The sequence below is a fragment of the Corythoichthys intestinalis genome, chromosome 4 (genome assembly GCF_030265065.1).
Source record: "Corythoichthys intestinalis isolate RoL2023-P3 chromosome 4, ASM3026506v1, whole genome shotgun sequence".
Classification (NCBI taxonomy): domain Eukaryota; kingdom Metazoa; phylum Chordata; class Actinopteri; order Syngnathiformes; family Syngnathidae; genus Corythoichthys; species Corythoichthys intestinalis.
In genome coordinates this window covers 39,807,468-39,829,328 of record NC_080398.1, presented here as the reverse complement: position 1 = coordinate 39,829,328, position 21,861 = coordinate 39,807,468, and the positions used below count along the sequence as shown (strand labels likewise).

At 38.5% G+C, this 21,861-nt stretch overlaps 1 protein-coding gene across 1 annotated transcript in view; it reads left to right on the top strand.

Annotated features, from left to right (window-relative positions):
* Positions 1–21,861, top strand: part of LOC130914549 (myomesin-3-like) — a 193,708-nt gene that overhangs the window by 77,304 nt on the left and 94,543 nt on the right. The window contains exons 8-10 of the mRNA XM_057833824.1: positions 757–801; positions 11,902–12,033; positions 12,102–12,263. Coding sequence (XP_057689807.1) covers positions 757–801; positions 11,902–12,033; positions 12,102–12,263 — 339 coding nt within the window. The remainder of the gene's footprint in view (positions 1–756; positions 802–11,901; positions 12,034–12,101; positions 12,264–21,861) is intronic.

Genomic DNA, 21,861 nt, shown 5'->3' with positions numbered 1-21,861 from the left:
CTAAGTGAAATTAGTAATGGGAATCACTTGCCTACAAGAAATGATGCTGTCATAATAGTTCCAGGACAGGATATACAGTACAGTACTTAAAATCCAAACTTTTTCCATTTTGAAGTAATTCATTTGGAGTCTAATGCACTTTCCCAGCATTCTCAACCACACTTCCACTAACTACTAGATGGATTATTCTGCAATACTCCACACTTCTGTTGACACATCCATTTTAACGTCATTTTTCCAAACAAGAAATTCGGAGTTTGAAATTTTATGACACCAGTCCTGGACTTATTCTGACACACCTCATATGCTGTGTGCCATTTTCTCACTTTGAACAGTACAGTTGCCTTCTATCTCCATTACATAACAAGTGATCTTGCTGCACTCATGCATAATGAATTCAAAAGGTAGATGGAGGAGAGTCAGTGTGCAGCGGGAATGACTTTAAACAGCTTTTGTGGCCTTGCAGCATCAAGACAAATCTTGTAACGTTCTCTAATGTTGACTTTTCATATCTCTCATTGTTAAGATGGATTGGTCTTTGACAGCAAGGCAGCTATTGTTTAAACACCATCTGCGTGTGCTATTGATGAAAAATCCTTCACATTTCCATTTCTTCTGCCCGTGATCATTAAGTGGTTTTGATATGAAAGGCATTTACTGAGCTTCATTATCAACTAGTTCTTTCATCTTCTTATATGAACCGCTTTGCTTCTTTATCTCCATTTTGGATCGGCACGGCCCTGCTTCGCCATGCAGCGTATAAAGGAGCCACGGCTGGTACGGACGATTTCCGGACTCTGGGTAAGCTCCTTCTAATGAGTGTCCATGACTGTCCTCATTTATTTTACTGTATTATGTTACAAAAGCTTCTAGTTACCCTAATTTTCGCACTATAAGGCACACCTGGCTATAAGCCGCAGCCCACCAAATTTGGCACGAAAACGGCATTTGTTCATAGATAAGCCGCACTGCACTATAAGCCGCCGCTGTCCTCACTGTATCATGGGATATTTGCACCAAACGATATTAACCGGTACAACCTTATTTAACAGCGGCATCATACGACCGACTGTCATAAGACCAAATGAACCATCATTAAACTTTGAACCAATTAGTGCAAAGCTTTATTGCTTCAAGAAGCTTCATTTGGCCATCACTGCTCCCTAGAGGGAGACAGTCAACCTCTGCTGCCACCTGCTGTTGACTGTTGTCATCCAACATGCCTCTTAGCATGCATTGCAGCGCTACAGATGTAAATAACAATCAAAAATCATGTTCTGTGCTAAATATTTCTTCAGTTACTGTTCCAGTTGTTTCATCAGTTGCTAGTTATGGTATTTGCTAACACTTTATTTGACAGTGGTGCCATAAGACTGTCATTACACAATCATAATTATGACGTCTCTGTCCTGAGCATTCATGAATGCTTATAACAGATGTCATTAAGTGTTATCCGGCAAATGATCTCACTTTTGAATGGATGCAAAAGATCCAAGATGGACAAAAATTGAGTTAGTGACATAAATTGCCAAATGACACTTAAGGACATAAGCATTCAGTAATGCCCATGATAGTGTCATGTCATAATTTTGATGATCTTATGACAGTCTTATGACACCGCTGTCAAATAAAGTGTTACCTAAAAAAATCAACAAATAAGCCACACTGGACTATAAGCCACAGGTATCAAAATGAAGGAAAAAAGTAGCGGCTTATAGTCCAAAAATTACAGTAGTAAGAAATGTTTGTTTTGTCCTTATATTCAAGCAGTCTAAGACGATTGGGATTGGAGCAGAGACGGGTAGTAAGTAACTTAGGGCGTAGGTTTGGTGTCAACATTTGTACGGACGATATTACCGTAATGCACATAATGCAAACAATGATCCAAATGAAGGACGGCTAGCTTGACTTCGTTGTTCCTTGTGTAGGCTGGCTTGACTGCAGAAGTTTTGCAGGTTAGCAAGTTTAATGTCATGCTAACTTTTTTGTTTTTCTGTTTATTAGTTGTTTTGTAGAATATCCTCAAATGATTTCCAGACCAATGTATCAATAATCGTTGTATCACCATATCGTGAGATCATTGTTATCATGAGCTTTGTATTGCGTATCATATCGTGAGGTACCAGGAGGTTCCCACCTCTATACAAATATACTGTATATGATAGATTTTTTTTCTGATGGTAGAATAAAGGTCCGCGACCCTCGTGAGGAAAAGCGGCATGGAAAATGAATGAATGAATGAATGAATGAATGGTAGAATAAAGGTTTTCTTCTTTTTAATAAATGAACAATGCAGACAAGTGCAACAGTAACCATTTAAACAGTGTGAGTTATTAAACTATAAAAAAAAAAACAATGGCATTTTTATTACCTTGGCTTTGTTTGAAGGGATTGGCAGCTTAATTGCACCTTGAAATTGTGTTTGCTTCGCACTAGTTTCTTTTTTATATCCATTGATATAATGGCGTTAGCGTGATGCCATTTTAAAATATATCAACAAGTTTGACATAATGCCAAATACATATCGCTAGCCGCTGAAATGTATTTGTTCACAGAGAAGTGTGACAAGGGCGGTAGGCAGTTAGACTTCCTGTCCGTCATATCCATGTTTTTCTGTGTGGGAACAGCTTTGAATTAACTGAATGTTTCATACCAAAAAATGAGAATAAACGCAAAGAGCACACTGTGTCATTTGTGACCTTTGACCCTTTGTGACCTTTGACCCTCTCATCATATCACCTAGCCTGAAATTTGTTTAGTTACCCTGATAAGGATTCGCCTATTTATCGTGATTTTTATCTGACCTCTTTGACCTTTGGTTATACATTTTGGGGTAATGAGGTCATTCTTTTTCTGACCTTTGACCTCACTACCCCCAAAATATCATCTCTTCCGTTTCATATTAGAAACATACTGCCATTTTGATAATAATCCCTTTATTCATTCTTGAGTTATCTTGAACAAAAACATACGGAACTGAATACATATGCTAACCTTCCCCTTCCGTAAGTTACATCTAAATGGCCGCAGTGTTGTTTTTGGCAGCCTTTTGATTTTTGTTTTAGTCTTTATCTTTATTAGTCCCAGTCATATTTTATTCAAGTTTATTCGATAATAATTATTCGAGTAACTGTCAACTAAAATTAGACGAAATTTGAGATTTCAAATTTCGTCTAATTTTAGTTGACAGTTACTCGAAATGTTTTCCTCTGGAAAATTCAAAGGTTTAGTCCAAATTTAAATGAAATTTTCCAACAATTTTGAATGAACATAGACAGATGATCAAATCTTGTAGCATTGGACAACGCCAACTTCGTGATAATAGTACACACTCAGCAGGAAATGCAGTACTGTACATTATTTTCAATTAAACCCACCCAGAATCCACAAACTGTATGTGAAAAACAAAGTTGTCCGAGTGTTTAAGAGGATGCTCGCCATGCTAAAGTTGATGCTAATGCTAACGTGAATGCTATGCTAGCTACACGTTTACATTTCGTTTGTGATGATCACTCAGCACAAACCTATAAAGACTAAAGCAACATTACATATTCTCTCTTGCCAAGATAAGAAAACAAATCTTACCACGTGTTCCCAAACAAGCAAGATGGAGCAACGCCTAGCTTAAAACACATCCTTAACTACGGTGAAGAGAGTGAGGGAGAGGTGCAGCACATCTCACATGAGTGACATGACCCAAACACTGCTGTGATGCAAGCTGACGTTTTCCACGTGCAATATGAAAATGTCACACATTTTGAATATATGATAAACTACGTCACGTTTCCGTCTAGTCAGATGAAAACTCGCAAACATTTCGTTATGTTCAAGTCAATCCCGAGCCACGTTTTTAGGCCGTCATGAAAAAAATTGTTTGTTGACTAAATATTTTCGTTATCGTCATTGATGACGAAAACACCACTGACTGGCAGAGTTAAAAAAAGAAACTAAGAAAAAAATTATTTAAGATGTACTCTAGCTGATGAAAGAACAAAAAGGAAGCTTTTCTTGACTTAGGGGATTTTACCAGCCTAGGTATTTTTTCTAGTTTTACACAATTGCCAATACCATTTACACAAACCTCCTACAGTGGTATGAAAAAGTATCTGAACCTTTTGGAATTTCTCACATTTCTTCATGAAATCACCATCAAATCTGTGTGATTTTTGTCTGCTTTAACTCAAGCCACCCAAACATTTATAGGTTTTCATATTTTATTAAAGATAGCATGCAAACAATGACAGGAGGAGGAAAAATAAGTGAACCATCTGTCTAAGGCAGACATGTCCAAAGTCCGGCCCGGGGGCCAAATGCGGCCCGTGGTCAAATTTCATCTGGCCCCCAGCCTCTGTCCTAAAATCAATAACGTCTGGCCCGCACACAGACTTAATAAGTTGGTCAGCAGTACTGCTACCAGCATATGAAGTAACTTAGACACAAAATGCTACTCATCATTTACCCACTAAAAGGCAGCAGCACTCTAAGCAACATTACTCCATGTGACCCTTTACTCCCAATTTTCTAAAATGACGACAATCAACAACAAAAAAGTTGACTGTGATGGCCAACGCTTCAAGGATAGGTGGAAATTGGACTATTTCTTCACTAAAATATGCAACAACTGTGTCCGCCTCATTTGCAAAGAGACAGTCACTGTTTTTAAAGAGTTCAATGTGAGGCAATATTAACAAACAAGACACGCTGACATATACGACAAGATTACAGGGAAGATACGTTGTGAAAACTTGAAGCAACTTGAAGCTAGTTTATTTCACAGTAGTGTTTCGCAAGAGCCCGAGAGTCGAAAGAAAACACCACAAAGGCTAGATGTGAGATTGTTGAAATTATTAATTAAATAATTTTTTAAAAAATAATAAAGCAAATGTGACGCACAGAATGGCTTGCTAAAATTAGCTTAAATATATTGTTCTTAGGGCTGTCAAACGATTAAAATTTTTAATCGAGTTAATCACTGCTTAAAAATTAATTAATCGCAATTCAAACCATCTGTAAAATATGCCATATTTTTCTGTAAATTATTGTTGGAACGGAAAGATAAGACACAAGATGGATATATACATTCAACATACTGTACATACGTACTGTATTTGTTTTATGATAACAATAAATCAACAAGATGGCATTAACATTATTAACATTCTGTTCAAGCGATCCATGGATAGAAAGACTTGTAGTTCTTAGAAGATAAATGTTAGTACAAGTCATAGAAATTTTATATTAAAACCCCTCTTAATGTTTTCGTTTTAATAAAGTTTGTAAAATTTTCAATCAAAAAATAAACTAATAGCTCGCCATTGTTGATGTCAATAATAATGATGGTGCTGAAGCCTGAAAGTGCTGAAACCCATAAAAACACAAGTAACAAGTGAAAATGACACTTTGCTGTCATTTTAATCTGTTTGAGCGGGGCATGTGTGTTAAAAGCATCAAATATTTTAACGTGATTAATTAAAAAATAAAATAAAATTAACGCCCGTTAACGCGATGATTTTGACAGCCCTAATTGTTCTACGTAAAAAACGTCAGCCAAGGTCGGCCCCCCCAAATTTTTACGACACCAAATCTGGCCCCCTTTGCAAAAAGTTTGGACACCCCTGATCTAAGGAGACTTAAAGAGCATTTGAAACTAATTTTTACCAAGCAATTAAAGTCAGGTGTGTGCCCAATCACTGATGAGTGGTTTAAAGCTGCCCTGCCCACTATAAAACACACACCTGGTAAGAATTGTCTTGATGAGAAGCATTGTCTGATGTGCATCACGGCTCGGTCAAAAGAGCTGTCTGAAGACCTGCGATCAAGGATTGTTCATTTGTATCAAGCTGGAAAAGGATACAAAACAATCTCTAAAAGTCTGGATGTTCATCAATTGACAGTCAGAGAAGTCTACAAATAGAGAGAGTTTGGCACTGTTTCTTCTCTCCCAAAGAGTGGCCGTCCACCAAAGATGACACCAAGAGTTCAGCACAGAATACTCCGAGAGGTAAAAAAGAACAATAGAGTGTCTGCTAAAGACTTACAGAAAACACTGGCACAGTCCAATATCTATGTGCATACAGTTGTGGTCAAAAGTTTACATACACTTGTGATGAACATAATGTCATGGCTCTCTTGAGTTTCCAGTTATTTCTACAACTCTGATTTTTCTCCGATAGAGTGATTGGAACAGATACTTCTTTGTCACAAAAAACATTCATGAAGTTTGGTTCTTTTATGACTTTATTATGGGTTAACAGAAAAAGTGATCAAATCTGCTGGGTCAAAAATATACATACAGCAACACGAATTAGCAATTTCTTGTGATTATTGACTTGAACAATCATTGACTTGAACAAGTCAGGAAAGTCACTTGGAGCCATTTCAAAGCAGCTGCAGGTCCCAAGAGCAACAGTGCAAACAATTGTTTGTAAGTATAAAGTGCATGGCACTGTTTTGTCACTGCCACAATCAGGAAGAATACGCAAGCTATCACCTGCTGCTGAGAGAAAATTGGTCAGGAGGGTGAAGATTCAACAGAGAATCACCAAAAAGCAGATCTGCAAAGAATTAGAAGCTGCTGGAACACAGGTGTCAGTGTCCACAGTCAAGCATGTTTTGCATCTCCATGGACTGAGAGGCTGCCGTGCAAGAAGGAAGCCCTTGCTCCAAAAGCGGCACCTTAAGGCTCGACTGAAGTTTGCTGCTGATCACATGGACAAAGATAAGACCTTCTGGCGGACAGTTCTGTGGTCAGACGAAACAAAAATCGAGCTGTTTGGCCACAATGCCCAGCAATATGTTTGGAGGAGAAAAGGTGAGGCCTTTAACCCCAAGTACACCATGCCTACCGTCAAGCACGGTGGTGGTAGTATTATGCTGTGGGGCTGTTTTGCTGCCAATGGAACTGGTGCTTTACAGAGAGTAAATGGGATCATGAAGAAGGAGGATTACCTTCAAATTCTTCAAGATAACCTAACGTCATCAGCCCGAAGATTGGGTCTTGGACGCAGTTGGGTGTTCCAACAGGACAATGACCCCAAACACACATCAAAAGTGGTAATGGAATGGCTTGAATGGCCTTCCCAAAGTCCTGACTTAAACCCCATTGAGAACTTGTGGACAATGCTGAAGAAACAAGGCCATGTCAGAAAGCCATCAAATTTAACTGAACTGCACCAATTCTGTCAAGAGGAGTGGTCAAAGATTCAACCAGAAGCTTGCCAGAAGCTTGTGGATGGCTACCAAAAGCGCCTAATTGACGTGAAAATGGCCAAGGGACATGTTACCAAATATTAGTGCTGCTGTATGTATATTTTTGACCCAGCAGATTTGATCACTTTTTTCTGTTCACCCATAATAAAGTCATAAAAGAACCATACTTCATGAATGTTTTTTGTGACAAAGAAGTATCTGTTCCAATCACTCTAACAGAGAAAAATCAGAGTTGTAGAAATAACTGGAAACTCAAGAGAGCCATGACATTATGTTTTTCACAAGTGTATGTAAACTTTTGACCACAACTGTACATCAAATATATGTAAAACTATGGCTAAAAGTGGTGCTGCTGTCTAAAAAAAAAAAATTGTTGCTCGTTTAATGTTCGTAAAAAGGCACTTGGACACGCCACAGAAGTTTTGGCAAAATATTTTGTAGACTGATGAAACCAAAGTTGAATTCTTTGTGAGTAACACACAACGTCATGTGTGGAGGAAAAATGAAACAGATCAACATCAACACCTCATCCCCACCGTGAAGCATGGAGGAGGGACCATCATGTATTGGGGCTGTTTTGCTACCTAAGGACCTGGACAACTTGCAATCATTCATGGAAGTATGAATAAGTATTAATCAAAAGTTTAGCAGGATGCTTTGCAGGAAAACCTGAGGCCGTCTGTCAGACAGTTGAAGCTAAAAAGAAGATGGATGCTAACAAGACAGTGATCCAAAACATAGAAGTAAATCAACTTCAGAATGGTTTCAGAAGAACAAAATACACATTCTGGAGTGGCCAAGTCAAAGTCCAGACTTGAACTCCATTGAGATCCTGTGGAATGACCTAAAGATAGCGATTCATGAAAGACATCCCAGGAATCTGACTGAATTACAGCAGTTTTGTAGAGAAGAATAGGCCAAGATTAGTCCTGATCGATGTGCCAGACTGATCTGCAGCTACAGGAAGCATCTGATTGAAGTTATTGCTGCCAAAGGGGGTGGGCACAAAATATTCACAATGATGGTTCACTTACTTATTTTTCCCCCTTCTGTCATTGTTTGCATACTATCCTTATTAAAATGTGAAAACCTGTAAATGTTTAGGTGGTTTTATTTAAGCAGACAGTTTTTTCATCTGTGTGATTTTGACAAATTTGATGATTTTATGCAGAAATATGAGAAATTCTAAAAGGTTCTGATACTTTTTCAAACTACTATATACAGTGGGGTGTATCAAATACTTGTTCTCCCCACTGTAGCTAAACTCTGATTGTCAATATGGTAGCTCAGATTCTTGACATGTGAAAACAAAAAAACAGGCCTTAACTAAACAGACCAAAGAACAGAGCAGTGTGTTCAGAATGATTCGTTGATATTTGCACTGCTGTATGCGCTGGGTCGCTCTCCTATCGTATCTTACTAAAGTGTTTGCTTTGGTGCGCCGAAACTGCCAAAGTATTCCCAATTCATTCGTACAGTTGACATCAATACCTTTCCTGTTACTTGCTATGCAGTACGTCAACATCACTGTGACAGATAAACGACCCTTAGATATGGAGATTTGAATAGCGCTTTGTCAGCTTGTACGGAATAACGTTACTTATACTTTAGTATCTCATATGGAAACAATCACGGCTTGCAAAGGCGATTCACTCAATCAACAAAAGCGCAACGGCGGCACATTTATCCTTGCGGGGAGGAAAGGTCGATCCTTTGAATGATGGCAAGAAAGGATCCGACTGGGGAGATTATTATTAAAACAGCGTGCATCTTTGTGATAGTCTAGCACACAAATAAATTATGCCACATTTTCTCAGATTCATCCTTGCGAGGGAGCTTTGACAAGACCTCACAGCACCCGTAGCTTCATTTTTTTTTTGTGGGATTGTGTCGCTTCAGTGCTTTTGACAAGTTCTAGCTGAAGTAATAGCTTGTCAGGAATTGTTCACTATCCATGAGCTGTCACATCTTTGGTTTTTTTGCATAGTGCATTCCTTGAGGAAATGCCTTGTTCATCTGTTCCCTGTTTTTGTGTTTCTGTATTTCATAGGCAGTGCAGCAGAAAAATGGAAATTCCAAAATCTCTAATCTGTGATACAGACACCACAGTTTATAAAAAAAAAAAAATAGTCATAGATAAGTAGAGTAGCCAAAAATTTTACTCAAGTAAAAGTAGCGTTACTACTAAACAAAGAAAAAAAGTATTCGTTGGAAAGAATACTCAAGTGATGAGTAACATTGTGAGTAATTCCTTACAACGTCTGATTTTTTAAAAAATAAAATATTGGTATTTTTTTTTCTCAGCACAATTTCATCTATATCAGGGGTGGGCAAACCGGTTCTCAAGGGCCGCAGTACTGGTCCTGGTCTTCGCTACAACTGATTGGTGATTGGTGAAAAAGTGTCATCTTGATGGGTTGCAATGAAAACCCGCAGCCACTGCGGCCCTTTGTGGAATAGTTTGCACACCCTTGATCTATATTAACTATTATCATTATACTGTACCACGGCTGCCAACAGACTTGAAGGGGCCTGGGGACAAGAGACCATTATAGAGCCCCCCCACCCCACCCTGCCACCGGCTTGTCATGACAACATACGCAGTACTTTAACGCGTTGCAAGCAATGACAATGTAAATTTTCAAATTATTTAATTTGAGATGGACAGTTAAATTTAACAGACCGTAATGTGATGTGACACAATATAAACAATTTCCATCTATTGTCCCATGTAGGCTACAATACAGTGCAACTGAGAGTGCTATGCCTGCCTGCTAAGCGACGAAACAGTATAACTAAACATCCTTCCTGACCTCTCCACCTAGCATCGCGTTTGCAATTGCGTCACAACTCCCTTTCCTCCTCCCCACTTCCACTCTGCCTTCTCCATGAGGCCGTGTCTCTCACTTTTCTCGCGTCATTCAACCAACGTAGTAACGCCTAGTAATGCACACCTTTACATCCTGAGTAACGGTAACTGCGTTGCAAAAATGAGGAAAGTAATTAGATTACTCACTACTGAAAAGAAATAACGCCGTCAGTAACACCGATATACTCTATCGCCGTTATTAAAAACACTGCTCACCATACGCTGAATCAACTGTTATTTAACAGCAGCCTCTCCTAGAACTTGGCATAATGAGTTCTTCTAATGAGTTCTTCAATCGTGAAAGGTTTCCTGTAGGGTTGTTCCGATCATGTTTTTTTCTCCCGATCCGATCCCGATCGTTTTAGTTTGAGTATCTGCCAATCCCGATATTTCCCGATCCGATTGCTTTTTTTTTTTGCTCCCGATTCAATTCCAATCATTCCCGATAATTTTTCCCGATCGTATACATCTTGGCAATGCATTAAGAATAAAATTAATAAAACTCGGAATAATATATACATTCAACATACAGTACATAAGTACTGTATTTGTTTATTATGACAATAAATCCTCAAGATGGCATTTACATTATTAACATTCTTTCTGTGAGAGGGATCCACGGATAGAAAGACTTGTAATTCTTAAAGGATAAATGTTACTTTGTATATTGTGACTAAATGTTGCCATCTAGTGTATTTGTTGAGCTTTCAGTAAATGATACTGTAGCCATTTAACTGTTCTGCCCAAATGCATGATGGGAAGTGCAACCATGACTGTGCGTAGTGGCACCAATTGATATATCTTCTCTGCGTTGGGAAATAACATAGGGTGTTAAGAAAAAGATCAACTACTACCTTTCTTCCCCACAGTGCTTCCCACAATATTTCTAATAGTTGAGAGAGGAATTGTAAGGCTTTAGCCAATTAAAAAAAAGGCTCCAAAGGCTGCCAAAATTCACTCTACTCATTTTACGCTGCCTTTTAGCTCTATATATAGGTAAAGCGGCGCCATTATAGATTGAACATGACAATGCGTGAGTGGGTCGTGCAGCGCATGCGTTAATTGCATTAAATATTTTGTGATTAATTTAGAAAAAATTAATTAGCGCCATTAACGCGATAAATTTGATAGCCCTGTTTTAAGCCAAAACTAAAGACTCTGGATGAGTGTAAGACAATTGTCTGTACGTTAAATACAATTAGAAAACGATTAAATTAAAATCTATAAATATATATATAAATATATATAATATATATATAAACATATTAAAAAAAGGCATGTCCGATATTTTTTTCTGCCGATTCCGATACTTTGAAAATGACGTGATCGATCGGGTGATCTTTAGTTTCTTGGCTTTAGCAGTATGGTTCACCAAATGGCATGGTTCTCTCAGTGCATTTGCTTTTGTTGCCTCGTCGTTTGCCAGCTTTTAGCCACATATTATGCCGAATAAACTTGCTTGTAGGGTCCTCTTCTGGCTCAGCAGGTGTACACTGTAAAAAAGGTGTCCAAAGACGTCGCCGCCCACAGCCAACAGCAGCTAATGTTACTGTTTACATTAACTGACACTGAGCTGCTATAAGTGGCAAACACCCCAGTAATGGCGGCCAAACACTAGAGGGCGACTTACGCGAAATAAAAAGTATTGTGTGGTAAAACCACACTAAGAAGTACATTTTTCTCAAGAAGTTACTCAAGTAAATGAAAGGCATTACTACCCAACTCTGAAACTCCTATATGTGTTATCAGGAATTCTACTAGACCTAATCCTACAAAATCCAAACAAATTTGATTTTTGTATTTTTTACATTTATTTTTTGTAGCTTCGCAGCAAGCTAGCTTTGCTACCACCTTTCCACCAACGTGGGTAACAGAAGGCGAGAGTCTGACCCTGAACTGTTCCTTCACTTCTCCACTGCTGCCCTTCCAGTGGGATGTCACCTGGTTCAGAGATGGTAGAGTCCCAGACTAAGCCATACTCTTTTTATAGCGACCACAGCATTAGTTTTGTTTGTCGTTTCAGGGAGACAGCTCCTCCAATCTTGCGACGTCGACATAAAGACTACTGAAAACACAGCTTCTATTACACTAAGCGCTGTATACAAGGAGCATGAAGGAGTTTACACAGTCCATTTGAAGACCTGCGATGGAGTTTTGGAATCTAGTGCCTATGTCTACGTCGAAGGTAAGGAACTCTTTTAACTATTTGGCTGACATTGACAGTGCTAGATGTCCAATTCACCGCCACAATGCAAGGTGACATACTTCACGTACAATACGAAAATGTCACACATTGTGAACATATAACAGAAATGATGTCGCATTTTTGTCTCGTGGTCGTTTCGGCAGACGAAAACTGGCATTCGTCTTGTTATGTTCCAGTCACCCAGGTCACGTTTTTACCTCGTCATCGTCACTTCATGAAAAAAAATGTACAGTGGGGAAAATAAGTATTTAGTCAACCACAAATTGTGCAAGTTCTCCTACTTGAAAAGATTAGTGAGGCCTGTAATTGTCAACATGGGTAAACCTCAACCATGAGAGACAGAATGTGGGGGAAAAAAAAACAGAAAATCACATTGTTTGATTTTTAAAGAATTTATTTGCAAATCATGGTGGAAAATAAGTATTTGGTCAATACCAAAAGTTCATCTCAATACTTTGCTATGTACCCTTTGTTGGCAATAACGGAGGCCAAATGTTTTCTGTAACTTTCCACTCTTCGCTTGGTGTAAAGAAATCAACTGTGGGAGCAATTATTAGAAAATGGAAGACATACAAGACCACTAATAATCTCCCTCAATCTGGGGCTCCATGCAAGATCTCACCCCGTGGTGTCAAAATGATAACAAGAACTGTGCGCAAAAATCCCAGAACCACCCAAGGGGATGTAGTGAATGACCTACAGAGAGCTGGGACCACAGTAACAAAGGCTACTATCAGTAACACAATGCGCCGCCAGGGACTCAAATCCTGCACTGCCAGACGTGTCCCCCTGCTGAAGCCAGTACTCGTCCAGGCGAGACTGCTAGAGAGCATTTGGATGATCCAGAAGAGGACTGGGAGAATGTGTTATGGTCAGATGAAACCAAAATAGAACTTTTTGGTAGAAGCACAGGTTCTCGTGTTTGGAGGGGAAAGAATACTCAATTGCATCCGAAGAACACCATACCCACTGTGAAGCATGGAGGTGGAAACATCATGCTTTGGGGCTGTTTTTCTGCAAAGGGACCTGGACGACTGATCTGTGTAAAGAAAAGAATGAATGGGCCCATGTATCGAGAGATTTTGAGTGAAAATCTCCTACCATCAGCAAGGGCATTGAAGATGAGACGTGGCTGGGTCTTTCAGCATGACAATGATCCCAAACACACAGCCAGGGCAACAAAGAAGTGGCTTCGTAAGAATCATTTCAAGGTCCTGGAGTGGCCTAGCCAGTATCCAGATCTCAACTGAAAAGTGGGGCGTGCAGTATTATTCGGAAATCTGTGGAGGAAGTTGAAAGTCCGTGTTGCCCAACAACAGCCCCAAGACATCACTGCTCTAGAGGAGATCTGCATGGAGCAATGGGCCAAAATACCAGCAACAGTGTGTGAAAAGCTTGTGAAGAGTTACAGAAAACGTTTGGCCTCCGTTATTGCCAACAAAGGGTACATAACGAAGTATTGAGATGAACTTTTGGTTTTGACCAAATACTTATTTTCCACCATCATTTGCAAATAAATTCTTTAAAAATCAAACAATGTGATTTTCTGTTTTTTTTTTCCCATATTCTGTCTCATGGTTAAGGTTTACCCATGTTGACAATTACAGGCCTCTCTAATATTTTCAAGTGGGAGAACTTGCACAATTAGTGGTTGACTAAATACTTATTTGCCCCACTGTACTTGAACGCGCTCAATGGAAAAATGCAGTCTGAACGGGCACGCCCAAAAAAATACAGCTATTACAAAAAAATTGGAATTGTGCATTAAGACCTGCAGTATGAACCTAGCCTCAGATTCCCGTTCTCCGTGTCAAGCAGCTGAACAGGACAGGTTTTTAAAAAAAGAAGATGAAAAAAAAAAAGGGAATGACAGACAATCTGGGATGCTTGCATTTGATTGGCTAAAATAGTACTGGATTTGACAAACTGTCTGCCCCGATTTTGGGCGACCACTTACTGTAATACTGGCTTTTATTAACCCTTTTCTCCACTACTACACATCAAAATAATGAAATTCCGTGTCTTTTTTCCATACACTAAACACGATTGCTTATGCTGGGATGCACAGAATAAAGGTTGTCTCTCCCTTTAAACTGTGGTTGAAGTTTGATTATCTTTGCATCATATCATAATCTTGATACTACGGCCATGCCCAGAATAAAAACCCAACAACGCGGCACTTTGTGAAGGTCACCGTTTGATAACGATCGAGCCATGAAAACTAAATCACTGCCAGTTTTTTTCCCCAAATGCGCTCCTGAATGAGTAGTGACTGTTTTAAAGGTGGAGGCGGCCATATTGTGTGAACTCCTCTGCTGTCTCCAGTGAGGCCAAATAGCTGTCAGATTGCATTAGATCATTGTCGGAACACTTTTCCACACACTCTACCTACCGCAATGTATTCTGAAATATGTGTTTGCATGCAAAATATCACGGTGTACCATTGCTTTTCTCTCGCAAATTGTGTTTCACACTCCCAAATAGTTTGTTTTTATGGCAGTGTTTGGTTTTGCTTTAATTTCCAGCTAGCACATTCATTCAGATGGTGGAATTGAAGCATCAGTCAGACTTGTTAAGTTTTTTTTTTTCTTCCCCGTTAAACAATACGTGTCTTTTTCCACAGCCTTGTACTTGGGCAAATAATCCAATCATAGCAGAGCTCACGTCAGAACTCTTTTCATACAAGAGAACATCTCGTACCTTTGACATTATTTCCGAAGAGCAAAGTAACTGGTGACAAAAGCACAAGGAACAGCTCCCAAATGAGGCCTCAAACGACTGAAAATGTGTCTGGGCTCCAATCTCTCTGTCGCTCTTCTTACCAAGTCTGCTCTTTGCGAGAGCTGGAGGTACTAATTAGTCAATCTGAACCAAGTGCCTCCATTCAGCAGTCACATTTGCATTACAAATAGAAGGTTCGTGAGAACAAAAACAAACATGGGAGCCCGAGGAAAATAAACGGGAAGATGTGTTGGATGGATTTTTATTGGGGGAGAGGCAAATTATGATCCCTCCATGCCCCGAGACAAGGTTTTGAAGCAAGTCAGATTACATTACTTCAGTCTGCTTTGCATAAACGAGATATAATTAATATATTTTTTTCTCTCGTCCAGTCTACCAGCTGTGCAAAGTAACTTGAATTGCCATTTAAATCATCTTCCGTCAGTTATATGCCTTAAGCTAGCAAAACTTTCCCTTGTATTTGAATATTACACAGGGGAACACAATGTTTTTTGTTTTAGGTCTGACAGCTGTTTTTAACAAATCCAAAACGGGGGTGGGTAGTAACTAGAGGTGGGAATCTTTGGGCACCTAACGATTCGATTACGATTCAGAGACTCCGATTCGATTATAAATCGATTATTGGTGCCCCCCTCCCCCCATTTAAAAAAAAAAAAAAATTTATGTTTTGTATATTTGTTGCAAAATTGTTCAAAAATCCTCTCAGGCTAAATAAGCCAAACTACTATTTTAGTATCAAGTTACCGGTTTAAAACAGTAAATAAAATACTCAAGTCCCCATTCTGTATCGGCAGCTTTAAACTACATTCAATTAATTTAATGATGTGAGTAAATTGAGTATTGAGTAAGTAACTAGTGTTACCTTTCATGTTTTTTTTCCCCCATTTTTTCAAAAAACTAAACAAAGGAAGGCATTTAATGTTGTGAATCAACCGTTAAAGTTGTTAAAATTGCGCCTGTTATTCCATGATTTCCCTCATGTCTACTTTCGACATGTGAAAGTTTTAAAACTGTTTCATCATTTAAAGATAGATTCAAGTCAAGATTTTGCCGATTTAGGGGTATTTTAGATAAAAAGTAATTAGGTTCGTTAAAACAGAGCCTACTAGAGAAGTCTACTGCTTTAAGATGGTGCCTGTTTACTAGCACGGGAAAGTCTGTCATTTCACATCTAGTCTAGATATATGTGATATCTACCATAGCCGTGTGTTGCCGTATGTTTGTAGCAACTAGCAACCGGGCGCTGTTTGTAGCACCTGACGGCCGCAGTCAGATATTATTGTTTTTTTTTTTTTAACCTAGCGGCATTAGCTGCACATGATATTTACTCTCGGTCCGTTTCTCATTGCGTCCTGAAGACCACGCTGACTGCGTTTTATTTCCGCTTTACGTGGTGTAATTCAATAATCGGAATTTGGATGTTTGTGAATCGTTCTCGAATCTTCCACGGCCGAATCGCGAATAATCTAAGAATCGGAAATTTTGCACACCTCTAGTAGTAATGTGTTACATTTACTCCGTAACATTTACTTCAGTAACTTTTTCAGAGAAATGTACTTCTAAGAGTAGTTTTACTAAGCCTTACGTTCTACTTGAGTAGATTTGTGAAGAAGAAACGCTACTCTTACTTTGCTACTGCACTTTGAGTTATTTAGTAGATTTTTCCTCTTATTCTTATTCTACATATTAGATGTAGCGCCCTGAGTGGTGTTAAAAACTTCAAGCCACTGATGCTAACATTCGTCTAGGTTCGGAGAACTGGAACTTTCAATTTTAGGATACTTTAACCCTTTAACACCTAAGCCTATTTTGGCCGAATTTGCATGCATTTGATGTTGCCTTTATATTTCAAAGAAAAAATTGTTTACAATGGCCAAGTTGGGTCCCTTTTTTCAGGACACCTTGAACTTCATGTCTAAACTGTTATTTTCTTCACTGACCAATTATAATCCACATTTTGGACCCAAAAAGACAAAAAAATCCCAAAATCTTTTTTTCAAAATGTGTAATGTTGATGTCCCATTGAGAACCAAACATGCTCGACCAACCGTTTTGAAGCTGGATAATATTTATTCAACTTGTTAGGATAAACATTCAATAGAAAAAAATAAGATTGAATAGTTTTATGTTTGACTATTCAACACAAACATCAGGTATGGTCATAGGCGTTTTTGGCCTTTACACATACTATGGCCAAAACAGGTTATATACTGTGCAAAATAGTGAGAGAAAAAAATTGTATATATCATCTAACACAAAAAGTGCAAAAAGTTAGGTGTTGTACCCATCACCTTATCAAAAGTATATACGTACATGCAATCAAGCTTCTCCAGCACACATCTACATAAAAATTTAAAAGATTATAGTGAAGAAAATATATATATAAACATTGAAAAAAAGTATTTTAAAAAATATTGACAAGTAGTTCAGTTCAATTCAAAATTTTCAGGCATGCGACCCAATAAAGTTTTTTTTCTTTTTTCTTGCGCACTCAATAAAGCTTCTTCTTGAACAGGTCACGGAGCGGCGTGACACACAACGTCACACAGCCTACTCTTTCGCCGTTTGCGCGCTGCTGTCACTTCTACTTGCCGAGACGCCGACTCCTCCCAAGAAAACAACGACAAATACGACTCATCTTCTTCCTTGAGTTATGGAATAATGCATTAGCTTGCGCTAAATGTAGTTTTAGATTCATTCTGCACGTTTCAAAGTCGCTCGCGCGGGGCGGCTATTTCTCGGCACAACACCGGCCGTTGCTTGCTTCGCATGCCTCCCTTTCAATAGTTAGCGCCTCGCTCGAAAATTTATTAAAAATGATCACATTCGGTTCGTCCTTCTTGACATCACAACGGCTCTTGGGATTTGTAGTCTTCTGTGCTGCTTTCGATTTTGAAAAAGGACAAGAAATGATGGAAATATGGGGATGGATACATGGTCCATGCAGCGTTTTAATGCATATTTATGAGTGCAATAAAACTATAAAACTCAAATGACATTATCTCCCGTTTTTCTTGGCCGATTGACCTCAAATAAAAACTGGTGTGAACATCAACTTCCACACTTTCAAACGAGACCAACCAGCGGCACGCGGGTGACATAATTACAGCGTGACGAAGCTTCAAAGACGATATGCGTAAACGCGTCGCTGCCGACACGTTCGGTGTTAAAGGGTTAACCCAAAAATTTAAACACAGGAAGGTGAACAGCAAGAACATTAATTACAACAAGAATGAAAAAAACTATAGAAACAAAATAGAGCTCTTTAGATAAAATAAAAAATAAATCCCCCTTTGTGTGTGTGCGGATGAAAAGAATTATTGTCTTTTCTGTTACTACTCCTACTACTACTACCACCCGGGTAGTTTGTAATGTCTTATCTGAGTGATTGCGTAGTATCAAGTCTCTGTAGTTGATCTTCAGGCAGATTCCACAGCTGGCCACACCATGGAACTGTCCTGTCTAGGGATGTCCCGATCCAGGTTTTTGCACTTCCGATCCGATACCGATATTGTTTTGCACTTCCGATCCGATACCGATACTGGCCGATACCGATACCGGCCTATCTGAGCATGTATTAAAGTTTAAAGTTATTTAGCCTCCTTACTTAGTTGTCAGACTCATGTTGAAAAGGGTTTTAGTACTCTTGATAACAACTAGCCAGCTGAATTAGGTGAGTTTGAATAACACAAGATGGTTGGTAACAAGAAACTGACCTGTTTATTCAGTGACAAACACAAAACATTCTAAATAACCAACAGAAATGGCATAGTCAGTCAGTAAAACGTGCAAATAATATTGTAAACTGTCGGTGGAAAATCCCACAAACTTCCCAAGCTATTATATGCTTTTAATGTTACAAAAATTGTATAAAAAGCCTCTCAGGTTTAATTAAACAACCATTTCAGTATCAAGTTAACATTTTAAAACAGTAAATAAAATACTCAAGTCCCCATTCTCTATCAGCAGCTTTAAACTACATTCAATTAATTTAATTTTGCGGATCAACTGTTAAAGTTGTTAAAATTGCTCCCGTTATTCCATAATTTCCCTTCTGTCTACTTTTGACATGTGAAAGTTTTAAAACTGTTGTGAAAGATAGATTCAAGTCAAGATTTTGCCGATTTAGGAGTATTTTAGATAAAAAGTTAATTAGGTTCGCTTGGAAGGTTCACTACAACAGCCTACAAGGGAAGTCTCCTGCTTTAAGATGGCGGCTGTTCACTAACGCACGTAGTTTTCAATGCATGTGTTGCTAACGGCGTCGAGTCTGTCATTTTGCATCTAGTTCTATATACATATGATATCTATTAGACAAGCATGACGTTTATGCTGCATTCCAGAGAAGTGGGAAGTCGGATTTATCCCTCTCGAATGGTACCAGTTCCGACCTCAAAGCGTTCCAAGCAAATGTAAACAACAATGATGGCTGATCGCGACGAGGCGTTTTTTATTTTGGCCATCCAAAGACATTTTGACCCCCAGCGAACCTGCCTTCCTATAAGCGGTCAAATAGTAGAGGAAAACAAGACATTTTGACCTCCAGCAAACCTGCCTTCCTATAAGCGATCAAATAGTAGAGGAAAAACGACGGCTGCGTTATAGCCCACACTGCAAACTGCCTTTTTTTAGTTACATCCTTTGCTGATCGTCAATATAAAAACATAGCACAACAAAGATGATGTCGGACTTTCCCGGCCTCCGACTAGGAAAATATCATTGGAACGCTACTCGAACTAGGAGGTCCAAGTCGCGAAGTCGGAGAAAAAATAACTACCCCGACTTCCAGTTGTTTCAATCTGACGTCACTGGACAAAATGACGCTCAAGAAAATGTATTGAATGATTGACTGAACGCGTTTATTTCGAATACTTAATACATAGGTACCGATAATCGGTGACAATAATGAAAAAAAAATGAAAAAAAAAAACAAAATATGAGTATTCGAAAAGGAGTGAGAAGAAGTAAAAACTTATTTACTCCCACCCCTTGTCCTTAAGTCCTGACATATATGTTCAGTTCCTTACATTTAAATATATACATTCTTGTATATACAATCTCACCATATAACCCTGCATATGACCTATACACAAATGTTGCAAAAGCCCAGTCCATTAAACAGCCCAGAAAACATAGATAAATAAATAAATGAAAGCAACGTCCCATATCCCAATAACCACAACACCCTAGTTGTTATCCATAATTCCATCATCCTTATATTTTTTGAAAATCATATCTTTATACTAGGGCTGTCAAAATTATCGCGTTAACGGGCGTCAATTAATTTTTTTAATTAATCACGTTAAAATATTTGACGCAATTAACGCACTAGGCCCGCTCAGACAGATTTAAATGTCAGTACAGTGAAAGGCCAACTTGTTAATTGTGTTTTATGGAGTTTTTCCGCCTTCTGCTGGCGCTTGGGTGTGACTTGCATATGTTATGTGGCGTAATGTCGCCCTCTGCTGGCGATTCAGTGCAGCTGATTATTTGGGTTTCGGCGCGCTTTTCTGACGTGATTATATGTCGACGCGAACTCACACTAATAGACAGTGCTATTCAGACCAGCTAATGTCCGCATCCAGTATTCAGTGGCAGTTCTCATAGCCCCATCACACTGTTTGTGTCTAATACATGCATCGCTTGTGAGTTATATTCCTCCTTTGTTTATATTCATGAGCATTAGATAGTTATTGATGATGTGTATTTGAATTTGTTCACATATATGGTGAAATGCAGTTACATTGTTAGATGCTTGTGAGCTAATTGGCTAGTGCTACTGCTCAAATGGACACGTGTGTGTACAGTTTATGTTATTTTGTGATTTATGCAAGTTACTGACACATTGCCTTGTTATTTTCAGTTTTACAAAAATACAAGAAACGTGCTCCTCAGGAAATTAGAATACACAATATTCTAATTTCCTGAGACAGTCAGGAAATTAGAATATTGTGTATTCTAATTTCCTGAGACAGTCCTGTATATATACACAGGACTGTCTCAAAAAATTAGAATATTGTGTATTCTAATTTCCTGAGACAGTCCAGTATATATCCATCTTGTCTTATCTTTTCATTCCAACAATAATTTACAGAAAAATATGGCATATTTTATAGATGGTTTGAATTGCGATTAATTGCGATTAATTACGATTAATTAATTTTTCAGCTGTAATTAACTCGATTAAAAATTTTAATCGTTTGACAGCCCTACTTTATACAGTTTCCTAAATTGTCCAATATGTATACATTGTTTTAAATCCACACAAAATTTCTTCAGTAGTCTCACCCCACATACTGATATGCAAAAACTTTTCCTTGTCGTCCGAAATCTGGGTTCTTTGAAGTCCCAATATCCCCGTAAATTTTTTCGTAGTTTGTAAACAACTGTTGAATATTCTGAGGTAATAAATTTCTTATAGCTTTGAACATTATTTGTGTTGTTTGGTATTGTACGATATCTGAATTTGGGATAATGATAACACAATAATGAAGTAAATCAAGTTCATTTGAGACGCCATGTATTTTTTTCTCATTAAGTGAATTATCTTTGTTGTGCTATGTTTTTATATTGACGATCAGCAAAGGATGTAACTAAAAAAAGGCAGTTAACAGTGTGGGCAATAACTCAGCCGTCGTTTTTCCTCTACTATTTGATCGCTTATAGGAAGGCAGGTTCGCTGGAGGTCAAAATGTCTTTGGATGGCCAAAATAAAAAACACCTCGTCGCGATCAGCCATCTTTGTTGCTTACATTTGCTTGGAACGCTTTGAGGTCGGAACTGGTACCATCCGAGTGGGATAAATCCGATTTCCCACTTCTCTGGAATGCAGCAT